A 21,641-nucleotide genomic window follows, 5' to 3' on the forward strand; every position below is an offset into this window, starting at 1 on the left:
ACACATATAAAAAGTACGAAATATTTAACTGATATAAAATCAAATACAATTAAAAAAAGATTTTAATGGAAGTAATATACATTGATCAATTAAAATTTTACTTACACTGGTAAAATAAAATACATTAAACCCATACTTAATAACACAAATCAAGATCCGAACGTTCAGGCAGGACAGATGATTAATTCAAAAGAAAAGAAATACTAATGAAAATAACTAGCAAAAATTTAAAACTGATTTCCTTTCTAAAACCACCGGAAGTGCACTGGTTTTGTTTTTCTGCAGGTTTGTTTTTTGTTTCTGTAATCCATTGATTAACATTCTTTTCCAATACATTAAGGGGAAGAGCTCCATCTTTCAAAACAACGTAATGGAAGTCCTTGATGTCAAATTTTGAACCTTTAAAAGTAAAAAAAATACCAAATTACATTGATGACTTTTAAGTTTTATAGCCAATTATTATCTTTTCTTTTCCTTTGTTAATAAGAAAGGAAAACCCTATGTCATTGAAGCAAGTCTTAATAATTTGGTAGCATTTATAAAATACTTTTAATTCCACCATAATTTAATTTTATTTATTTATTTATTTTCTTTTTTTTGCTTAACAATATTGTCTGCTTCTTAATATAATTTAATATATTCTCAATATAAAAATAAATTCAAGATAGAAAAAAACAGGTGCACTGTAAAATAACTTTCTTTGTACACATTAAGTATTGAATTACCTAGTTCGTTTTGTGATTTTTTGCGCAATTCTTTTATCTTGAGTTCACCTATCTTGTATGCGCATGCTTGACCTGGCCACGTAATATATCTGTCGATTTCAGTCGTAATAGAACCTTCACTGTATGCTGTGTAATTCAGCATATATTGTATGGCTTCTTCTCTTGTCCAACTTCAATGGAAAAAATATCAGAAGATCCAAAATCTAGTTTTAAAAATTTTATCAAGATTTATGAGCGATATGTCTGTTAAAGCACAAAGAAAACAGAGAAAGAAATAATAATTAAAATTCATTGACACTGTACTAAATAGAAAGAAATTATTAAATTAAAAATATGCTTGTTTCATAATTCCCCGATTCCTTTTACTGCAATTTAACATTTATTTTAAATAAAAATGAGCAAATTTATTACAAAAATTTTAATTTATATTACTTCTTTACTTTTTTGACACGCCTTATTAGGTGGTTCTGTCACACAAAAACTTAAAAATGCAAATCTCCTGTCAATACTGGAAATTTGATCTTTGAGAAAACCCACACTGGTTTTGCTTTGTATACCATCGCCAAAAATGTGAAATATATATACAAACTTAAAGTAATGCAATCCTGTATCGACAACAAGACGACATGCTCTAAAAATTTCCGATCCGTATCGTCCCATTCTGAAAATAGAAATGAAATTATGAAATCGTCTTCAATAATTTAATAGAATAAGTTGACTGCTAGGCCTAGAAATTAATTTAAAAAATCAATTATGAAAATTGTTCATTTCAGAATCCTCTAGATCTTAGCTTGAAGGACTCCACTTACAGATCGTAGTCAGTCTTGTACAAGTGCATTTCTTCTCCCAAAGATTCAGCATACAATGCCCATCCCTGCATTTCAATGCAAAATAAAATGTCCATCATTACAAATTTCCATAACAAGGGCAGAATTCATAATCACACCAGGGGCGAGAACTGACTGCAATATTTCGAAGTATAAAATCTGCTTTTACTGCAGGTTGCACAACAGTATTAAATTTTGCTATATATTCTTACCAAAAATGAGCAACTTTGAGTAGGTGGTATTAATTGAAAACAAACTTCTGAGAAGTTTCCTTTTCAGATCTTGTAAAACAATTCTTTATAAAGATTTTAGTACCAAAAAATACATAGCCATCCAGCAAGGCACGCAAGTTTGTCTCGCTCGAAGTCGAGCAGGTGCTTGAAAATCAAGTCCAGGACCTAATCACTCCCCACTCAAATACAATATATAGAAAATTCAGCACGCCCTAAATTTTAATGAATCTAGTCAATATAGGAAGTTTACATATTGTTTTTCATCTCATAAAAAAATTCAGCTCCAGTCTCGTGTTAAAATGCCCGAATCGGAAGGGAAGATTCAGGAATTATTTTGCGTCAGCCATGATTTGACGTGAACCTCAAGTGAAATACTGTTATGACACCTGCAATAAGAGTGAAAATTTTTGCTTGCCAGAATAATGCTATTTTCCCGATCTGTAATGAATATGCAATGTAATAAAGCAAGTTTCATAAAAATCCGTCTCAAGGTAGGAAAAATATTGGCGACACTCGGTGACAGGGGTGTTCGCGGTGAACACGGATTTCTAAAAATATGGCAAAAGTTGAACTGTATGTAATGATCTTGCGCATTGAACTTTTGTTGTTTTTTGGTCTCAAATTTTTAATTAATGCATACTGATTCACATAAGGATTAAAAATTATTTAAAATATGTTTGCTGTTTATAACAGGGCGAAAGAAGTAGTCTTTGTCATAAGGAAGGGGGGTGGGGTTAAAAAGAGCATTGAAATAATACATATTATTGAAATATCATGGCATTTTCTGCTTAATTACGATTGCTTTGCCTAAATAATTCTTTTTACGAACCAGATTTCTTTATCTGTTACCACTGTGTTCCAAATCAACGGATATTTACACATATTCAGATTTTTTATTTTGCTCCGGGTTTAGTCTAAATTCTTTAAATTTATAGATTTTGAAATTGTTTATGAGTAAATAATGTTAACGAGTGTGATGGCAAGGGATTTGTTAAAGTATCCTCTAATTTTCATGCATTTCTTTCAACCCGATACATCGAAATCAGGCCCTTGTGTGGTCAAGATAAATTATTTTAGAGGAAATCTGGACTAATTTTCTATGCTCCATTAAACGCGAACGAACAGCAATGACGGCCAAAAAATGCCATTATTTCTCATTTTCCGTCTAAACTCACGAAATTAAACCTTAAATTATAGACTACAATATTTCGAAGTATAAAATCTGCTTTTACTGCAGGTTGCACAACAGTATTAAATTTTGCTATATATTCTTACCAAAAATGCGCAACTTTGAGTAGGTGGTATTAATTGAAAACAAACTTCTGAGAAGTTTCCTTTTCAGATCTTGTAAAACAATTCTTTATAAAGATTTTAGTACCAAAAAATACATAGCCATCCAGCAAGGCACGCAAGTTTGTCTCGCTCGAAGTCGAGCAGGTGCTTGAAAATCAAGTCCAGTACCTAATCACTCCCCACTCAAATACAGTATATAGAAAATTCAGCACGCCCTAAATTTTAATGAATCTAGTCAATATAGGAAGTTTAAATATTGTCTTTCATCTCATTAAAAAATTCAGCTCCAGTCTCGTGTTAAAATGCCCGAATCGGAAGGGAAGGTTCAGGAATTATTTTGCGTCAGCCATGATTTGACGTGAACCTCAAGTGAAATACTGTTATGACACCTGCAGACTATGTTTTACTGCTCTAAGAGTAAATTATACACCAATGCGAACTGATTACTCCATGTCAGACATGCAAGTGGACGTACATGTAAGGTAAACAATGTGAAATAAATTGGAACATTAAAGACGCAAAACACGCACAAGTCAACAATGCACACACCTGTAAGCTTTCAGAGATGATTGGGTTTTAATCATCATTATCATAGATCATGATATTATATTATTTTTTTGAAAAAAAAATAGTTAAGGACTAATGACCCTCTGCTCCAAATTTCACGAAAATTTTTTAAACTTCCCAACATTGATTTTCATCAAGAGCTATAGCATCAAAATCAAATGAAAAATAGTATGAGGTACGAAGCGCTGCTTATTTTTTCATAAATGATTTTTATGTCAGATCATAATATGAAGAAATTTTAACACAGAGATAAGAAAGAGTAATAATTTATTATCACAACATAAAATTAGAAATACGCGGTGTATATGAAAATAATATTTAGTGTCATACTTACTAAATTCATATTAGAAAACATAATGAAGCGCTGCTTCCTAAGTCAGAATATCACAATGTTATATGTGGTTGTAAGAAAACAATACATCTGTTAACAAGAGTTATCTTTCTTATAAATATTTTTTTCAATGGAAAAAAATGTAATACTGATAAAAATGCTACATTTGGTACTTGATACATTAAACCATTTTTAAAATGATCCTTAAAAAGATAGAACTTATTCAATTTTTAAAGGTTTTAAAATTGGATTTAAATGTTTTGTTTTTTGTTTTTGTTTTTGTTTTTTTTTTTTTTTTTTGTCAAACATAATAAGACAATTTGAAAAGTACAGTCAAAGGAAATAGAAGGTAATGTTTCCATCATAGGTTAAGTTTGATTGAATTGACTGCTCAAAGGTCTCGATAATTAAAATCTGATAAAGTAAACTATGAGTAAAACTAGGATATCTTACTTGGAAAGTTATCTCTCTTATCAGAGGGTCGGTCCCCCTTAAATCTTGAAAATATATTACAGTATAATGATTAAAATCCACGCAACTTATGATCTAGGGTCCCGTTATAAGAGGGATTTTATACTTGGACCAAGTTGGTCGCAATACTCTGTTTCATGAATTACAGGTTATTGATCAGGTCCGACACAATCTCCTGATTAAGCTATATAGCTTGATTTAGCTATATAGCTTTATTAAGCTATTCAGAATAGCCTGATTTAGCTATTTTATCACACTTTTTTCTCAAATGTGTTATTTTCCAAGTTTCCAAGTATGTATGCACCTTGGTGCAGTGATGATATTCAACCTTGAACTCTTATGAAAATAATGCATGTAAAAATCACTCATCAAATTGCGTCTCCTTAAGAGACTTTGTACTCAAAGTTCTAAAAGTTTTGGGGGCTATATAAAGCAATTGATACAGTTACCTCTTCAATGAAATTATAAAGGAGGCCAATTATGGTCAACAAGATAATTGATTGGTAATAATTCAGTACAATGAGAAGCAATCATACTTATCCATGCCTTAACTCACACAAGGTAGTGTACAGTTACCCAAACAATGGAAATTCATCTTTTGCTTAAAAGTATTCAAATGCTGCAATGTTAGAACTATCTTTGATTTGGGTTGTTGATTTGATAACCCATATTACATATATGAATAGTCAAATACTTGCGACGTTTTGTCTATTTTGTACAAATAACAATTTTGTGAAAACCTGCATATAAATAGCTTTATCAAGCTATTTTGAATAGCTTAATAAGGCTATATAGCTATTTCAAGCTATAAAGCTTAATCAAGAGATTGTGCCAGACCTGTTGATTGTTAAACATTATCTTGATTAGTTCTCCAAATTCACTCTGAACTATTAAGTAAAAAAAAGTATTTGGTCTGAGGTGTACTTTTGTACTAAAAATCCTGTTACAGTATTTGAAAATGTCACCAATTTAAGAATATTATATAGTCCCAGCAACAATAAAACTTTTAGGGATTTTTTTCACTTGTTGACAAAAATTAAATGATAATTTTACTAATTAATTAAACGAATTAAAAAGGATTGAATTTAATTATAGTTGACCTACATTTATTGTACATGTATGTAAAAGTACCATTAATATAGAAAATATACAGCTTTCTCAAACACAGCCAGCTTTTCACACACATGTAAAACAATTTTTATTAACCTACATGTAACATAGCTGATAACACTCAAACTTGTCATTAATGTACATGTAATGTGTGGTTTTTAATACATGTAAACCATGCATATATTAACGTATGTGTAACGTGTGGTTGATAATAAATGTAAACCCTGTGTGTGAAATATGTGTAATGTGTGGTTTATAATACACATGTAAACCGTGCATTTATTAACGTATGTGTAACGTATGGTTGACAATACATATGTAAACCACGTGTTCATTAACGTATGTGTAACGTGTGGTTGACAAAACATGTAAACCATGCGTTTATAAACGTACGTGTAACTAGTGGTAGCACATACCATATGTAACACGTACGTGAAACGTACGTAACACGTACGTGTATTCGAACGGCACGTTTCAGGTACGTTATGTGAAACGTATGTTGTCACACGCACGTTATCCTTACGTTATACCACGTACGTGTAACGTGCGGTTGGAATACACGTATGTGTTACATACATTTCACGTACGTGTAACATATGATATGTGCTACCATACGTTACACGTACGTGGCACAATTAGCTGTGTATGATACTTATACATTTATCATATGAGCAGTGCATTTAACAAACATGTTAAACGCATGTTTCTAAAAACATACGTTACACACACGTTGCACGTACGTTATTTATACGTGAACCATATGAATAACGTACGTGTGCAACATGTGTGTAACGTATGGTAGTCAATATGTATGTTTAACGTACGTGTCACGCATGATATTCATACGTGTGAAAACGTACGTTTAACATACGTGGTGCTTTTTTCATGTGATACGTACGTGAAGTCACGTACGTATCACATACGTTTAACGTATGTGATACGTACGTGGCACATTTTGCTGTGTAAAGTATCTTATTTGCACATTATTTTTTTTTTAATTTCTCTGATAAAATGACCGAAAAATTGTATAAAAGAATTAAAGAGTAATATCGGTCTTTCAATGCTGAAACCATAGTTAAAAAGGGATGTCTGAAAGATCTATTAAATAAAATTCTGTTGTGGCATTCCTCCTTAACATGAGAACATAGATTGTTGAAAAAATCCAAGATCTTAGAATGATACTAGTCAAATAATGTTTCTTGAAAATGTTACCCTTATGCCTAGGTTACATTTAAGCCGATGGTCGGGCGACCAAATTTTTCTCGTATCGTCGTCTGAAAAACATGATCGGCCGACAGTAGTATCGGGCGACGCGGAGCAGTCACATTAATTCCTAAGAACACCGATAATTTTCAAATATTAAAATAATCTAAAGTCGGCCAACAGTCGCCCGATCATAGTTCGCTAAGTCGCAGTTGGATTTTCACCGTCGAAAACCCAATTCCTAAATGTCGACCGACCGACTTAGGGAACTGTCTGCCGATGGTCGGACGATGATCGGAGGATGGTCGACAGACTATTCAACGACTGCTTCAATTGAAGGAATCGGCCACCGACGCAGAAAAAATTATAACATGGCCCGACAGACACAGAATTGGTCGGCCGACGAAAAAAGAGTTCAAAATCGGGCAAGACAACGGCCGATGAATAGCCGATTGTCGCCCGAAGAATCCTATTTTTGCCTCAAAAACCGTCGGCCGTTGGTCGCTTTTGGAAATATGACTGGGGTGTTATGAGATAAACCAAAAACACTTCTACTAAATGTGCAATTTCTTTCACTACAGACTGCATGTATAAAAATCTTTTGTTTTGACCTCGAAAAAAAGTTTCTAACGGGACAAAATAATACATTTAAATGCTAGTTAAAACAAAATGTAATACATATTGTAACTGCTACATCTATATGTATATATATCTTAAGACTAAGAATTATCTGCTAAGTATCACTACAGATTCACTCTCACCTCTAAATAAGCAGTATAAAAAGGAGGAAGTGCCGGGGGTTGGAAATATTTGTCATCATGATTCTGTCTACGGTATGCTGGACCAGCCTGAGTGGACTGGATACTGCCCTGAGGGTGAAAAAATATAACTTTACTTGTTAGGCACTAATAATTGACCACGAGGAAGAAGATTGCTCGCCTCCTCAAATCCGATAAATCGATTAGAGAAAAATCAAGAAGGACGTATTTAAAAATGAAAGATCATGGTATTTTTAAGTCCCCTCCCTTTGTTTCATGTTAGTTTGTTAACATAACATTATTTGATGTTCAATATTGAAAAGAAGATTTACAGAATCAGTCCATTAATTTGTTTTATAGACACTTTAAAATATAAAATATCTTCATCTTCGTCCAAGGGTACAAATATTTCTTTATCTGTATAAGAAAGGCAAATAAAGTGACAAAAAGTCACCAAAACATTAAGTTCTAAAACCGTAACAATGATTCTCTTTAACAAATTATTAGTCCCCTACCGGTGAAACTGGAGGGGACTATAGGTTTCTTCTGAGTTTGTCCGTCCGTCTGTCTGTCCCTCTGTCTGTCTGTCAGTCTGTCCCACTTGGTTTTCCGCACTTTTTTTTCTAAACGCTTGCAGATATTGAGCTGATGTTTGGTATGTGAGTGTATCTTGATGAGTTACAGATCAAGTTTGCATTTCGTTCCGCTTCAATGATTTTTGATTGAATTACGACCTTTTCAATTTTTCAGGGTTTTCAACAATTTTTTTCTGAACGCTTGCAGATACTGAGGTGATTTTTGGTATGTGATTCTACCTTCAATGAGTTTTGACGGAATAACGACCTTTTCAATTTTTCAGGGTTTTCCACAATTTTTTTTTCTGAACGCTTGCAGATATTGAGCTGATTTTTGGTATGTGACTCTACCTTGATTAGTTATAGATAAAGTTTGCATTTCACTCCATTTCATTGCTTTTTGACGGAATTATGGCATTTTCATTTTTTTTACGGGAACCAGATTAAACTTGCCGGTAGGGGACTACTATTACTAATGCAATACTTTCAGAATGCTTGTTCAAATTACTCTAATTAATGTTCAAACTTGAGTAAAAATAAAATAACCCCTTTCCCAAGAATAAAAAATTGAGTGTAAAACATATTTTCTTAGATGAAATATGAAGATAACGAACAGTTATCAAGCTCAAAAGTCCATTAAAACAATATAAATCGGGAGCAGAGCAAACACGGACCTCTAAAAACATCTGAGGTGCGATCAGGTGCCATGGAACTATAAAAGGGCAGGTAGTTTTTGAAATGCTCATGATAAATTTTCTTACCTGCAAATGATGACCTGGTATTGTTTCATGAAGCAATAGAGCCATGAAGTCTATAGTTACTCTGTAACCGACAAACAAATATTAATGTAAATACCCTTTGAATTGTAAGTATTTAAGTTACATTTAATTGTTTTGCATTCTGAGTAAGATGATGTTAAAATAAATTTGAACTTATTGATGTCATTCTCAAAGAGTTATATAATGCAAATAAGAGAATGCACTAAAATCATGGTTTTTTGTTTATGTTATATTACTTGTATCATCTTCATAATTGAATGCAATTTATGTTTGCAAAACAAACAATAATAGCAACAAATTAAATACAATAAAAATATAAGATAAATAAAAACAAATACAAAAAAAATAAATATAATTAAGAGCAGTTGTTAATTTTTTTTTTATTAATCGTGAACGTAAAAAAATACATGGATAAAACTTAAACATAAATTATACGTAATGGATGCCATTTCTTATAGAAATGTTAATGATTATTTAAAGAGTAAGTGTTAGTTTTATGGTGTATTTGAGGGAGGATGATTGGAACATAAGCCACAAATTTGAATCTCTTTTAGACCATGATAAGTGTCATTCGCAGAAAATGGTTTTATAATAAAGCAATATCTGTCCTTTGAATAACAATTTTTCTAATTTTAATATAAGTACATGTGGACCTACGTGTATACAAATAAAAAATGAAGTTTTGTTTTATAGCAACAGTACTCTAATTTACTAAAAATAAATAAGCATTAGTAAATACAAATATTTTATCGTTTTCTGCTCAGTATTCTTGCTTTAAAAAATAGTACTGAGCTTAAAATTAAGTTAACGTTAATCTTACTTGATACATAAGAAGCTCTGCTCTGACATAAGCGACATAAAAAAAATAATAGGATTTTCCCTAAATATGGCGACATAAACTTACGATTTATTCGGATGAAAAACATTGACTTGGAAGACTCCGGGGCGTGAACCGTCTGGGGGTCCAGATAAATACTGACCTCCAATCCCATCTATTGGGTTCGGTTGAACACTAAGAAAACAACGCAACAGAAGGGAAATGAATAATTTTTAAAACTGTTTTTACAAATGTATACATAAAATAGAAAATTGTCGTCATTTTGGCTCAGAAACGTGCCTGACTGTAAATAAAAAAGCATTTAAACATTTCCTTTCGTTAGTGAAACAATTACTGATGGTTTGTTTTCATATTTTTACTTTTTAAATCTTGAAATATCGACTAATCGGCCGATTTGATGCTTTACGTCACTTTATTAACTTTTTTTTAAAAAATGATGAGGTATCACTTTATGAACTGATGATCAAGATCATATTGGCTTCGTTATTTGTAAACTCAACTCCCAAGCTCCCAGTATGACTAATGGAAAAATAAAATAAATTGACATGTTTATCGATAAATATGTAAAAAAAAAAAAAAAAAAAAAAAAAGACTTTCTCTAACAAAAGATGTTTTAAATATACTTACTCTACCGGCAAATTTGGAAGGTTTTTAAAAAGAGTTGGTATTTTTGGTTTTATTTCCTTTTCAATTGCATTTTTATACCATTGAATTATTTCATCCTGCAAAAATTATCATTAACTTGATGAAAAGTGAACATAAAATAATATGCAATATTGAAAAATAACTTAAATCTTATAAAGATAAATGATTGAATCATTCGTTACTGTATTGTTTCACAAAATCCTTACGCCAGACTTCAGGAAAAAAGACGAATTTGCCTTAACGTCATCAAAAAACTGCTTGACAGAACCATGATGATTAAGTTTCATCATGACCTAAACCAAAAGCAAAATGTACTGCATGTAAAATGAAAGAAAAACTTCATAAAAAAGATCTCTTAATTTTGTCCCTATAAAATCTATCTAACCTTTTTCATTTCTGTCGAAATTCTCTCAACTTCTTGTAATCCTTTATTGTGCACATATTCCGGAGACAAATCCAAAGAAAGGTGCCAACGTAAACATTCTTTGTAGAATTGTCCTCCTTTATCCCAAGTACTTACTCCAAATCCTGGTCTTAGATGATTAAAGTACACCTTCAAAGATAGTTAAAATATTCACTTTCACTATTCACTATTCACTTTTCAGATAAGTTAAAAGAAGTTCCCAATTATCTAAAACAATTATAGTAAACAAAAAATAATTTGGAAAAAAATATACATGCAAAGAACATGAAACTCCACTTACATCCTCTAGATACGATTTGAGGTTCCTGTACTTCTGGACGATGTTATTAACAGCCTCTTTGGCCCTGGATCTGATATCTGTTCTGACGAACAAAATAACAAATATGAATAATGAATCATGAATAAATGCAATCTTCGAAAAAAAATTATGCAAAGAAAATTTAATGGAAAAACAAAAGATTGGTATTTGACTTGACTTTAATAACGGTTATATAGGGCAAAACATTATTATAATCGTGAATTATCATGTAAGAGGGAAGTACAATCCTAAAGCAAAGTTAAAGTTGACATGAACTCTTCAATACGGATCATCCTTGTACGACTTGATTTATACACTGTGTCTGTTCGCCTTTCTCCGCAATATTTCTTTCAAATTCCTTTTCTTATACCATACCACCTATATGGCGTAATGCATTTGTGACACTTGAGTTATTACCTGGTTTGGCTCTCAACTTGTACATATATTCGATTGTAAAGTATTAGAAGGTATGTATTATGAATTGACCGAAAACATGTTTCAAACTCAAATTCATTATAATAACTGAAACAAACTTGAAAACTAATAAGAGGTACATTTTGAATATTTAAATTACAAGGAAAAAATAATTACACATGTTCACATGTGCATGCATGAGAAGCATGCCAGTACCTGGGATATTGGCACCGGTGTTACATACTAGCCTTACCCATAGCCATCTTTCTCCCGGAAAACTGACTATAATTATAGTAGTTTTTCTCCTCGGAATCTGATTAAACAGTAGATCTTTCCCCAGGGAAAGCTGGTATTGGGGATATATTATATATATATATATATATATATATATATATATATATATATATATATATATATATATATATATATATATATATATATATATATATATATATATATCCAGTAAAAGCCCTGTCAAATCAAGCAAGAAAGAAAAAAACATTCCATCTAAAATGGTGGAAATGTCATATTTAGAGCAATTTAAAAAATAAAGTCTCGGGAGAGGCCCCCGGAAACCCCCATACCATTTCCTCCCAATTTGGACCTCAACCCCCAACCCCCCCCCCCCCCCCCCCCGGAATTCAGGGGTCTGCCACTGGCTTTAAAAAATCAAATCCGATTTTATGTCAACCGAATAAAGAGGATGGCTGCATGTTCATTTACAGTCAATAATCACTTCTAAGGTTTTAATATGAAATCTTACTTTCTTGTATCCGAGATTGTTTTCTTATCTGTCAGTTGTTTATGAAATGGCTTGTACATTGTATTATTTACATCTTTAAGGATGTCATCTATCTGCTTTGGAACCCTGTTCTTTGATGGAAGTAAAAAAAAAATAATTACTCTTCCACATCTCTCTGTCTCTCTCTGAACGTGTATGCGCGTTTACCGATGTATTGACTTTTAATCATGATTCGGATCAGCAAACATTAAACAAGATAAACGAAAATCACGTAAATATGGCCGTAAAATGTTGTAAAAAATGGGTCCTACAAGTACGTACATATTTTTTCAAACCAAGAAAAAAATACTCAAACCTTTATTTGCTTAACTAAAATGAGATTCGTCCTTGCAACGAGGAACAAAACATTAATTGTCTGATTTGATAAATCTTTTAAGCACGAGGTTGTAAATGACGAATCCGTTTATTTGCAGCTGATACTAAGTCGTGTGAGTGAATCCTTATGTAAAACTACATATGCATTGATTTTCTTTTATTTTTTGTATTTTGATTTGTTTTAGCTAATTGCCACTAGCTTTTGGCATACATGTAAAATGTAAGTATGATGAAACAAATTATACGTTAAGCAATTTTAACCTTCAAGATCTTTAAATATTGAAATTCATTTTTTATAAAAACTTTAAATTTAAAGAATATGTAATAGTATAGACGTAGATAAGGAGTTCCCTTTTTATGTTTTTTAACACGAGAATGTGAACTTATCAATTTATGTACAATGTAGATTAGGCCATCTTTAAAAAAATTATTTGGTTGCCCTCTCCCGACCGACTGGCTAAAAATGGCCCGACTCAAAACTATTTTTAACCTCCAGGAAGCAATTATTTTTTTTTATGTATCCTGGATAATAATTTTTAAAAATTTAGCATTGAAATTGAAATTTGCTGAGAAAAAAATTTTCTTACCTACCTACCGACCTAATTTTTTCATCTTGAGTCGGGAGAGGGCAAGCAAACATTATTTTAAAGATGGCCTTATTTAGCTTATACATACCACCGATACGTTATGATATGTGTGTCTTTTTTCTATGGACTTGTTGAATCTTTCTATCATTTCGTCTATCTGAAATAAAAAAAAATAATTAAAGAAGAACAAATATACATTGTAAGTAGTAAATAATTAAACAAATAATTAAAAATAATCAATTTTTAGCCGTGCATTATGCATGACTTCAATTTTTTCAACCCATGTCATCTTGAAAACATTTAATTTGTACTGCGAGGAGATGCTTGATAATGTATCTCTGCTCTTCTTGAATTAAAAATTATTAATCAAAAATTCTTTTAAAAAATTTTTATATAATATTCCTGCTTAAAATGGAACAATTTTCATATATTCATCTTATCATAAATCAAATCTTAAACAAGACATTACACTACGTGGTGATTTGTTTGCGAAATATAGCCTCATTGCTCTAAAAAAAAAATCTTATTTATTATCATGATAAACTTATTCACCGAGGCTTCAAAAGGACTTATACTCCCTATATGAAAAAAGGTGAAGAAAACGACGAGTGGTCAATCAAAATCTGTGAACAGGGCACAAAACACGAACCCCGGAAATATATTTGAGTAAAAAAATGAACTACCAAACTTTAGAATGATATACATGCCCTAAATACACATTAAACAAGGTCTCCATGCTTCTGGACAATCAAATAACGGAATATAGACACACTCAAGAGACGTTTATAGAATTCGTGGTTTTAAATATTTTTAGTGAAATGATTTTTGGCAAAAAATTTTAGTAAACCTAATACAAATAAAATATGTATATCAAAACATATAACAATTCTGCATTAATCAATTATGGATGAAAATCTTAAAATAGAAATCAAGGAGGATTAAAATCTGATACTATAAGGTCCTAGCCTAACTTAAGCTTGTGGTTAAAGCTTTGGAACAATTACAAAGATTCTCTATCTTAAACCTGGTGTGGCAATATCATAGCACCGAGGATACGGAAAAACACCCCTTACATTTTTATCTCCAACCCCCTTCCATATTTACCAATGAATAATAATATCCGTGGCTCCTTAATCTGAATTTTCGTTATAAAAAATAAAACAGATTTTATTAAATCATAATGTATAGAGAATATAACTTGTGTGTCCTTGAAATAACATATTTATTACATGATAACAAAACACAGGAAAACTCATAACAAGCCACTGTCCCCTTTCCGTTTGTGCTTCCTATGACGCAGTTCACAAGCATTTTTGAGACCAGTTTAAGTTAGTAAATAAGTAAGTTACTCATTTATCTTAGTGACATGGAAAATAACAGCGCAGTCGTATCAATAGATACTCAGTGATTTATAAGCAACAAATTCTTAATGGTACTGAACACAGTGACTGCAGTATATATAGTATATATTTACAGTTGAATTTTCTTTTATTATTCTTTTTTCGTATATTCTTGTCCATGCGCAAAGCAGAATGGGTATTTATATTCATGACAAGCTTGTGTTCATGCATGGATATTGTGAAAGTTCCTGAAACTTTGATGTACAACTACTGCAATGCAATGAATACAACTTTAGACTCTTGCCTACAATAGAAATCAATACCTATGATACGTTAGAATTATCATCCATTGCTTTTAAAGCAGTAAGTCTCTTTTTTCGATCATCTATACGAATTTGTATGGTGATTTTACCCTACTGTGACGTTACAAACTATGATTCTACAATCTGTGACGTCATTTGCATATTTAAAAAAAAAATAATCACCAAAAGCGTATTGTTTCACACGAAAACTGTATGAATGATACAAAAAAGAAGAGAAAGATATGGTGCCAAGTTTGGTTTGCCAAGTGCTTATGGAGAAGTTAAAAAGTAAAAAAAAATATTAATGATTGTAGAAGACAAATAAGCGAGGGACAAACTTTGAATAGAAGAACCTTTCTGATCATGAACTTTCAGCTCGAGTGACATGAAATTATTTTCTGTGGAAATTATTGTCATACATGGACACTTTCTGATGATGAAAATACAAGAAAACTTAATAAGGACTGTATCTTTTCTTATATTCGTAAGGCCTTCATTATACAAAAAAAAATAAATGCATAGCTTATGATCAATATAGCTTATGATCAACATACCTGGTTTGGAAATAATTCCAGCCGTTTTAAGTAGTTTTCATAGTCCCCAATTGTGTCAAATGGTGTTGTTTTTTGAAGTTCTGATGGGTCAATTTGTGGTCCCTCAAGAAAATTGATTGGGTTCAGGGCATTGTAGCTAAAACAAAATAAGAAAATTGGAAAAACATGACATTTCATACGCGAATGCATTAGTTACATATGTAATGTTTTTAAGAACCTGACAAGGCATAAAAAATATCGTGCTATTATTGGTACCATTTCAATCTTTTTATCAGCTGCATATAACTGATTTATTTGATTGTCATCGTAGATAAAGCGATCTGAATGATAGTTTTATTGAGAAAACCATAATGTTCATTTCCACTTTTTGTATTTTAAACAATGACATATTTGGAATAAACAAAATATCTTGAAGTTCCATGTAAGATTGAATGTTAGTTAATATTCTTTTCTACTAATGCACAGGTTTTTAATTTAAACTAGAGGTACTGTGAGCATTGGGCTCACAAAATGATAACCCCCCCCCCCCCCGCCTCCCATATGTTTATAATGGAAAAGTCCATGTTTTGCTAAGGGAGAACCGATATAAGTGTCCGATCAAAAAGTAAAACAAGGGGTCACAATGGCAGTATATAATGAAGATTCTGTGAAAGTATCTTTAAATTTATTCAGTGGTATATATATGGAAGGAGTTGCGGATAAGAGATGGGTACCCCTAATATTATAGAAAGAATGGCACTGTTCTATGTTGTGCCTTTGAAAAACCGAAATATGTGTCCGATCAAAAAGTAAAAAGGAGGTGCGCCTTGGCACTATGTAACAAAGATTCTGTGAAAGTGTCTTTAGATAAGAAAAGTTGCGGATAAGAGATGGGTAACCCTTAATATTATAGAGAGAATGGCAGTCTCTATGTCATGCTATTGGAAAACCGAAATATATGACCGATCAAAAAGTAGAAAAGAAGGTTTACAATGGCACTTTATAACAAAGATTCTGTGAAAGTCTCTTTAAATTGAATTAAGTATAAGAGGAGTTGTGGATAAGAGATGGATTACCCTCAATATTATAGAAAGAATGGCAGTCTCTATGTTTTGCTATTGGAAAACAAAAAGATATATGTCTCCGATCAAAAAGTAAAATAGGATCTCGAGGTACACAATGACACTATGTAACACAGATTCTGCAGAAGCCTCATTAAATTTTATTCAGTGGCTAAGAGGAGTTGCGCGGATAAGAGATGCGTACCCCAAAGCCTTACGGACGGACGTATAGACAGACAGACGGACCCCATCACTAAACACTCCCCGCTTTTCAAGCGGAGGTATAATAAAAAGAAGAGATTTTTGATACCATCTAGTGTTAAATCAAAGTTGACATATTTTAAAAATTTGGAGATAAGCTTGAATGTAAATTGCTTTTTCCTGCACAACGAAGTTATTTGCTTCTATCGTAACCCTGTTTAACAAAGTGTACCTACTCTCGCCAATCGTGCCCTCGAACGATAGTCGTCAATGTGTCCTTAAAAATATCATAATCTGTCTTCTCTTTCGGTGTAAGTTGGTTGTAGTCGATCATTTTCAAATCATTTAGAAGATTTAGGCATTTGGTCTACAAATAAATTCTCAAATTAATTCAGTTAATTCTTTCAAATTATTTTAAGTAAAATAATATAATAATGAAATAAACTGGAATATTGAGGAATTTTATCTAGTTATTTGAAAATAATTTTCTGTAGATCGCTTGATGAATTGAAGATCTATATATTTATATTTAATAATAAATATCAAATTTCGTACATATTCTTCATTAAATCCTGAGTATGCAAACTTTTCCACTTTGTCACTGTATTTGTATATGCCAAGAGAAGTTGAATATTCGGGGGAACGCTGAAGTCTCCATTCCCCGTACTCTTTCTGTAGGGAGTCAAGTTTTGATGACAAACATGCACCTGTGGGAAATAATGTCATTAATGGTGTATGTTAATATTTAGTTATCTTATCATTTTTTTGAACAAGAGAAGTAGACCAACCTTTAAGTACATTATATCTAAGAATGTTCTTATCCCGACTTAGATAAATTTATGTAAGAGTAAATAATTTGGATGCGTGATTTTTTTTTCCAGTAGTAAGCTTGAATTTGACAACTTTCTTTAAAATAAAAATTATTAATGGCAAATAGATATGCAAATTATTCTCCAAACAATGTTAACTTTTGATAAATTAAAATCAAACAATGTATGATTAGGCAAAATTAATGTAAGATTTTTTATCTGAGTCAACGAGAGCGATGATGGAAATAAAAAGTTTTGCATTAATTTAGTTTTGTACATGTTGACACTGCAGTTTATTTATGTAAAAATAGTTTAAAGCCTTAAATAAATAATACACACAACACTCCATACAGGAAACTTATTTCGAACAATATACATGACATTTAAACACAATGACTGCAAAATTATGTCATTCTAATAAGTACAATAATTTGTCGATCTCAACCTGAGAAAACAAACGGAAATAATTAACCATAGTTCCAATGATAGGCATGTTTTATTCTTTCAAATCACTCACCTTCTCCAAGTAAAAATAGTAGGAACATCAATGGCTGTTTCCAATTTACCTCCATCTCGAATGTGACGAACATCTTAAAAAAACGTAAAAGATTTCTTTACACAACTTTAGAAACATTCATTCATAACGATCACTGAAATATACAAAGAAGTTTGTCACAAAGGTAGTTCAGGATAGGCACTACATACGTCCGTATAAAATGACTGGAAGGTGAAAAGTAAACACTGCCAAGAACGGTAAATCGATTCTCATTTATATTCAGGATGCCATCCTCAGTAAATTGCCATTTAAGCATAAAATTATAATATATATATACAGGTACGGTGTCCTAGATTCATGCACTCGCAAATTAAGAGAAAAAAAAAACAAAAGAAAAAAAAGTTATTTGCGTTCCACCCAGTGGTGAAAAGACATTTATAATCTATATCAAAATGTCTACTGTGAGGGGATTATAAATTGCGACAAACTGAATAATTTCTCATTTGTAACAATTATTATGAATTGTAGCATACTTAAATAATTTATCATTTGTATCAAGTTTTATAATTATATCTTTTCATATACCAAGTCGATAAATAATGGGTAGCAACTGTTCCTTCGCTATGCGCTCGGCACTTTGAAGTGAAAGTTGCGGGTCATTCGGATGAGATCTTAAAAACCGAGGCCCCGTGTCACGGCAGGCGTTGGCACGATAAAGATCCCTCACTGCTCAATGGCCCTAAGTGCCGAGTAATGGTCAAAATTTGAAGCCCTTCACCGGTATATGATGACTTCTCTATATGAGTGAAAAATTCTCGAATGGGACGTAAAACAACGTACAATCAATCAATCAATCTTTTCATATAAAACTTTTACCTGTCGAATTCATCGAAAAAAATTCTTTCTAAAATGGTGGTCTACTTTAAATGTTTAAAGAGTGAACAAGAGTCGAGTGGTGTTGTTTTAAATAATGCTTCAGGATATGTATGCTACATGTAATTGAGGCAGTAGTAAAATCCATCCGGAACACCTCGGGCCTTTCACAGAAAAACTGTGTTTTTCTGTGAAAGGCCCGAGGTGTTCCGGATGTAGTAAAATCCTCCTGTGATTTCATTCTTTAGCTCATATGCTTCAATACAGTTTAAGGAATGAAGAGGGAACTCCGGCAGTTACCTTGATAGTTTGTTATTTGTGAATAAATGCGTTCAAAAATTCAGCATACATTATAGAAGCAGAAATTTTCCTGACGATATAATTTCTTTGATTTGTGTTCTCAAATATGTTCATTACATTGTTTCAAAAATAAGCCTAGTATTAAATATATAACTTTTAAAGATTGTGTTAGTGAATTAATTTCCCTGATTAATGTTATCTACGAAACAAACAAAATTTAATCCCCAATGAACATTCCTACTTTTACAGCAAAATATGAGGGTTGTCCCAGAAAAACGCGAACTGTTTAAATATTTCATAAATTACCTGACCAAAATTATTCATTTTTTGCACAATGTTGGGAAATGATATTTTCGTCATTTTGACCAATTACTATAAGGGTGGAATGCCATATGCATTTAGAAACAGCATTTAAAGGGTATAAATATCGGTGTTCGGCGCAAGGCAATTTCTTGACTTTCAAAATTAGCTTTGCCATCTATGTTTTCTTTATTACAAGAATATTCGGAAATATAATGTGACAAAAATTACATTCATAGAAACTGTACGATCTGGAGTACCCATGTGTAATAAAATTATTCTTTGACTTCATAAATGACAAAAATATGGCCTTATATATAAGAGCAAACATTATTAGTTAGATATTGTCAAAAATGGTGACGCCGGGCGATAATGCGGCGCACCAAATTATCACTCAGTACTGTGTGGAGCAGGGTATAGCTCCTGTCAATACGGGAAAAGAACTGGAACGAAGAAACGACACAAATATATGTTTCAAACATTGGTTTATACATAGTAAAAGAGGTTTAAAGATTGATGGACTGGTTAACGGTTGGTAGACCAACAAAAATGACGACAAACTGAAAAGTCTAGAGCTGGAAGTCATACCTGGAGACAGCCGTTAACTATGCAAGCAGTTAAGTTTATGATCGGGGTTGGGAAATTGTCTATTGAAAGTCGGTAACTAAAAGAAAATCAAATGCAGTATCGAATTTCTGCTTCGAACGAATTTTTAAAGACGCACGATTGCTGAACAAATTCAAAAACTCAACGAGCTACGTTTTGACGTCGTCGGTGTTGCGCCGGCAGCTATTTTGAATGATTCGTTTATCAGAGTAAAAATGTTATTTATAGAGATATTCTATTGAAATTTCTGTGAATTATGTAAAATCGTTTATTATATTGCATGCCAGTTTTTAACTTTATAATATAAGTGAAACGAAAAAATTTAAAATGTTTTAATGGGACAACCCTCGCATATATCTTAGCTCTGCGTTATGTAATAACTTATACTATAAATAAATAAAAAGAAAACGAATGCTACATGATATTAAATGTATATAAGTCGTTTATGTATATACGCAACAAATTGTACATTTTGAAAACTACAGCTTTTCAATAGTGAATTATGTGCTGTTTAAAAACGATTATTTTGTCATAAATAGTCATAAATTACAATGATTAGTATATGTTCAAGATTTCTTAACTTTTATATTTCAAGCATTGTTGTGATATAGTTTGAATATCCCTTTCACATCAGCAATTTCAAAATAGAAATCTATTGAGTTGGAAATGAAAATAACACCATAAGCATGTATAAATAGTTTCAAATAACGAGTCGAGTTATTTACATATTTCATATCCAATGCTTTCTTATCAGATTGACCTGCCATCGCTGTGCCCAGTGTCCTGTTTCGAAAAATGCAAATGAATGAAAAGGTGAAGATGACGAACAGTGAGTGATCAATGTTAAAAAAGCTACAAACAATACAAATCTGTGAACAAGACATAAAGCAAGGACCCCCGGAAATTCCAGAGATGGGATCAGGTGCCTAGGAAGAGTAAGCATCCCCTGTCGACCGGTCAAAAAAAGTTTTGATATTATACACAAAACACTAGTCTTGGAGAATAATTTAAAAAAATAACAATAATTTTATAAAATTGTCTCTTGTTCAAATCAACTTATACAGTAATCAATTCTTGTGGACAGTACGTGACATCTGGAGAATTCACTCTAATAAGCTACAAGCGCTTTAACTAAAATGATTTCATCTTTGACAATGATTTAAGTGATATCCTTATGAAACACAATTTTGTCCAATCATACCTACGTCACGGAAAACTAATACACAATTTCTGCTGTTGAATAGCATGTTTAATTGCAGACTATTTGAAGATTTTTTTTTTGGCGGAACTTATCATACAAAAAGACAACATAAGGCTCACGATGGGTGTGACCGGTCAGCAGGGGATGCTTACTCCTCTTAAGTACCTAATCCAACATCTTATCTTTCCAGATGTCCGTGTTTTTGCCCTGTTGATGATTTGTTTTGATTTTTGGATTTATGAGATTGATCTCTGTTCGTTATCGTCACATTTCACCGCAAAGTGGATCTTGAAAATACAGAATTTTTTTTTTTACTTTTTTTTTTGATGCTTTGACGATATAACGAAATTCATAAAATTAAATAATAAGTACTTAATTTCATGGATTTCAATTAGGTAAAATGATGTGAATGCAAATTAAAAAG

The 21,641-nt window shown here is 31.9% G+C and overlaps 1 protein-coding gene across 1 annotated transcript; it reads right to left on the bottom strand.

Annotated features, from left to right (window-relative positions):
- Positions 1-70: 70 nt before the first annotated feature.
- Positions 71-18,044, bottom strand: LOC133202360 (uncharacterized). Its single transcript, XM_061338169.1, has 17 exons — positions 17,959-18,044; positions 17,188-17,339; positions 16,869-16,999; positions 15,392-15,527; positions 13,284-13,352; positions 12,255-12,364; positions 11,060-11,141; positions 10,741-10,908; positions 10,562-10,648; positions 10,338-10,432; positions 9,777-9,884; positions 8,855-8,915; positions 7,522-7,629; positions 1,535-1,599; positions 1,315-1,386; positions 726-895; positions 71-399 (listed from the first exon to the last, which is right to left on the bottom strand). The coding sequence occupies exons 1-17, from the start codon at positions 18,029-18,031 to the stop codon at positions 182-184; spliced, it is 1,905 nt and encodes a 634-aa protein (XP_061194153.1). The 5' UTR covers positions 18,032-18,044; the 3' UTR covers positions 71-181.
- Positions 18,045-21,641: the final 3,597 nt, after the last annotated feature.

The sequence above is a fragment of the Saccostrea echinata genome, unplaced genomic scaffold, assembly GCF_033153115.1.
Source record: "Saccostrea echinata isolate AGI-Se365-2 ecotype Australia unplaced genomic scaffold, CSIRO_AGI_Sech_v1 ptg000047l, whole genome shotgun sequence".
NCBI classification, from domain to species: Eukaryota; Metazoa; Mollusca; class Bivalvia; order Ostreida; family Ostreidae; genus Saccostrea; species Saccostrea echinata.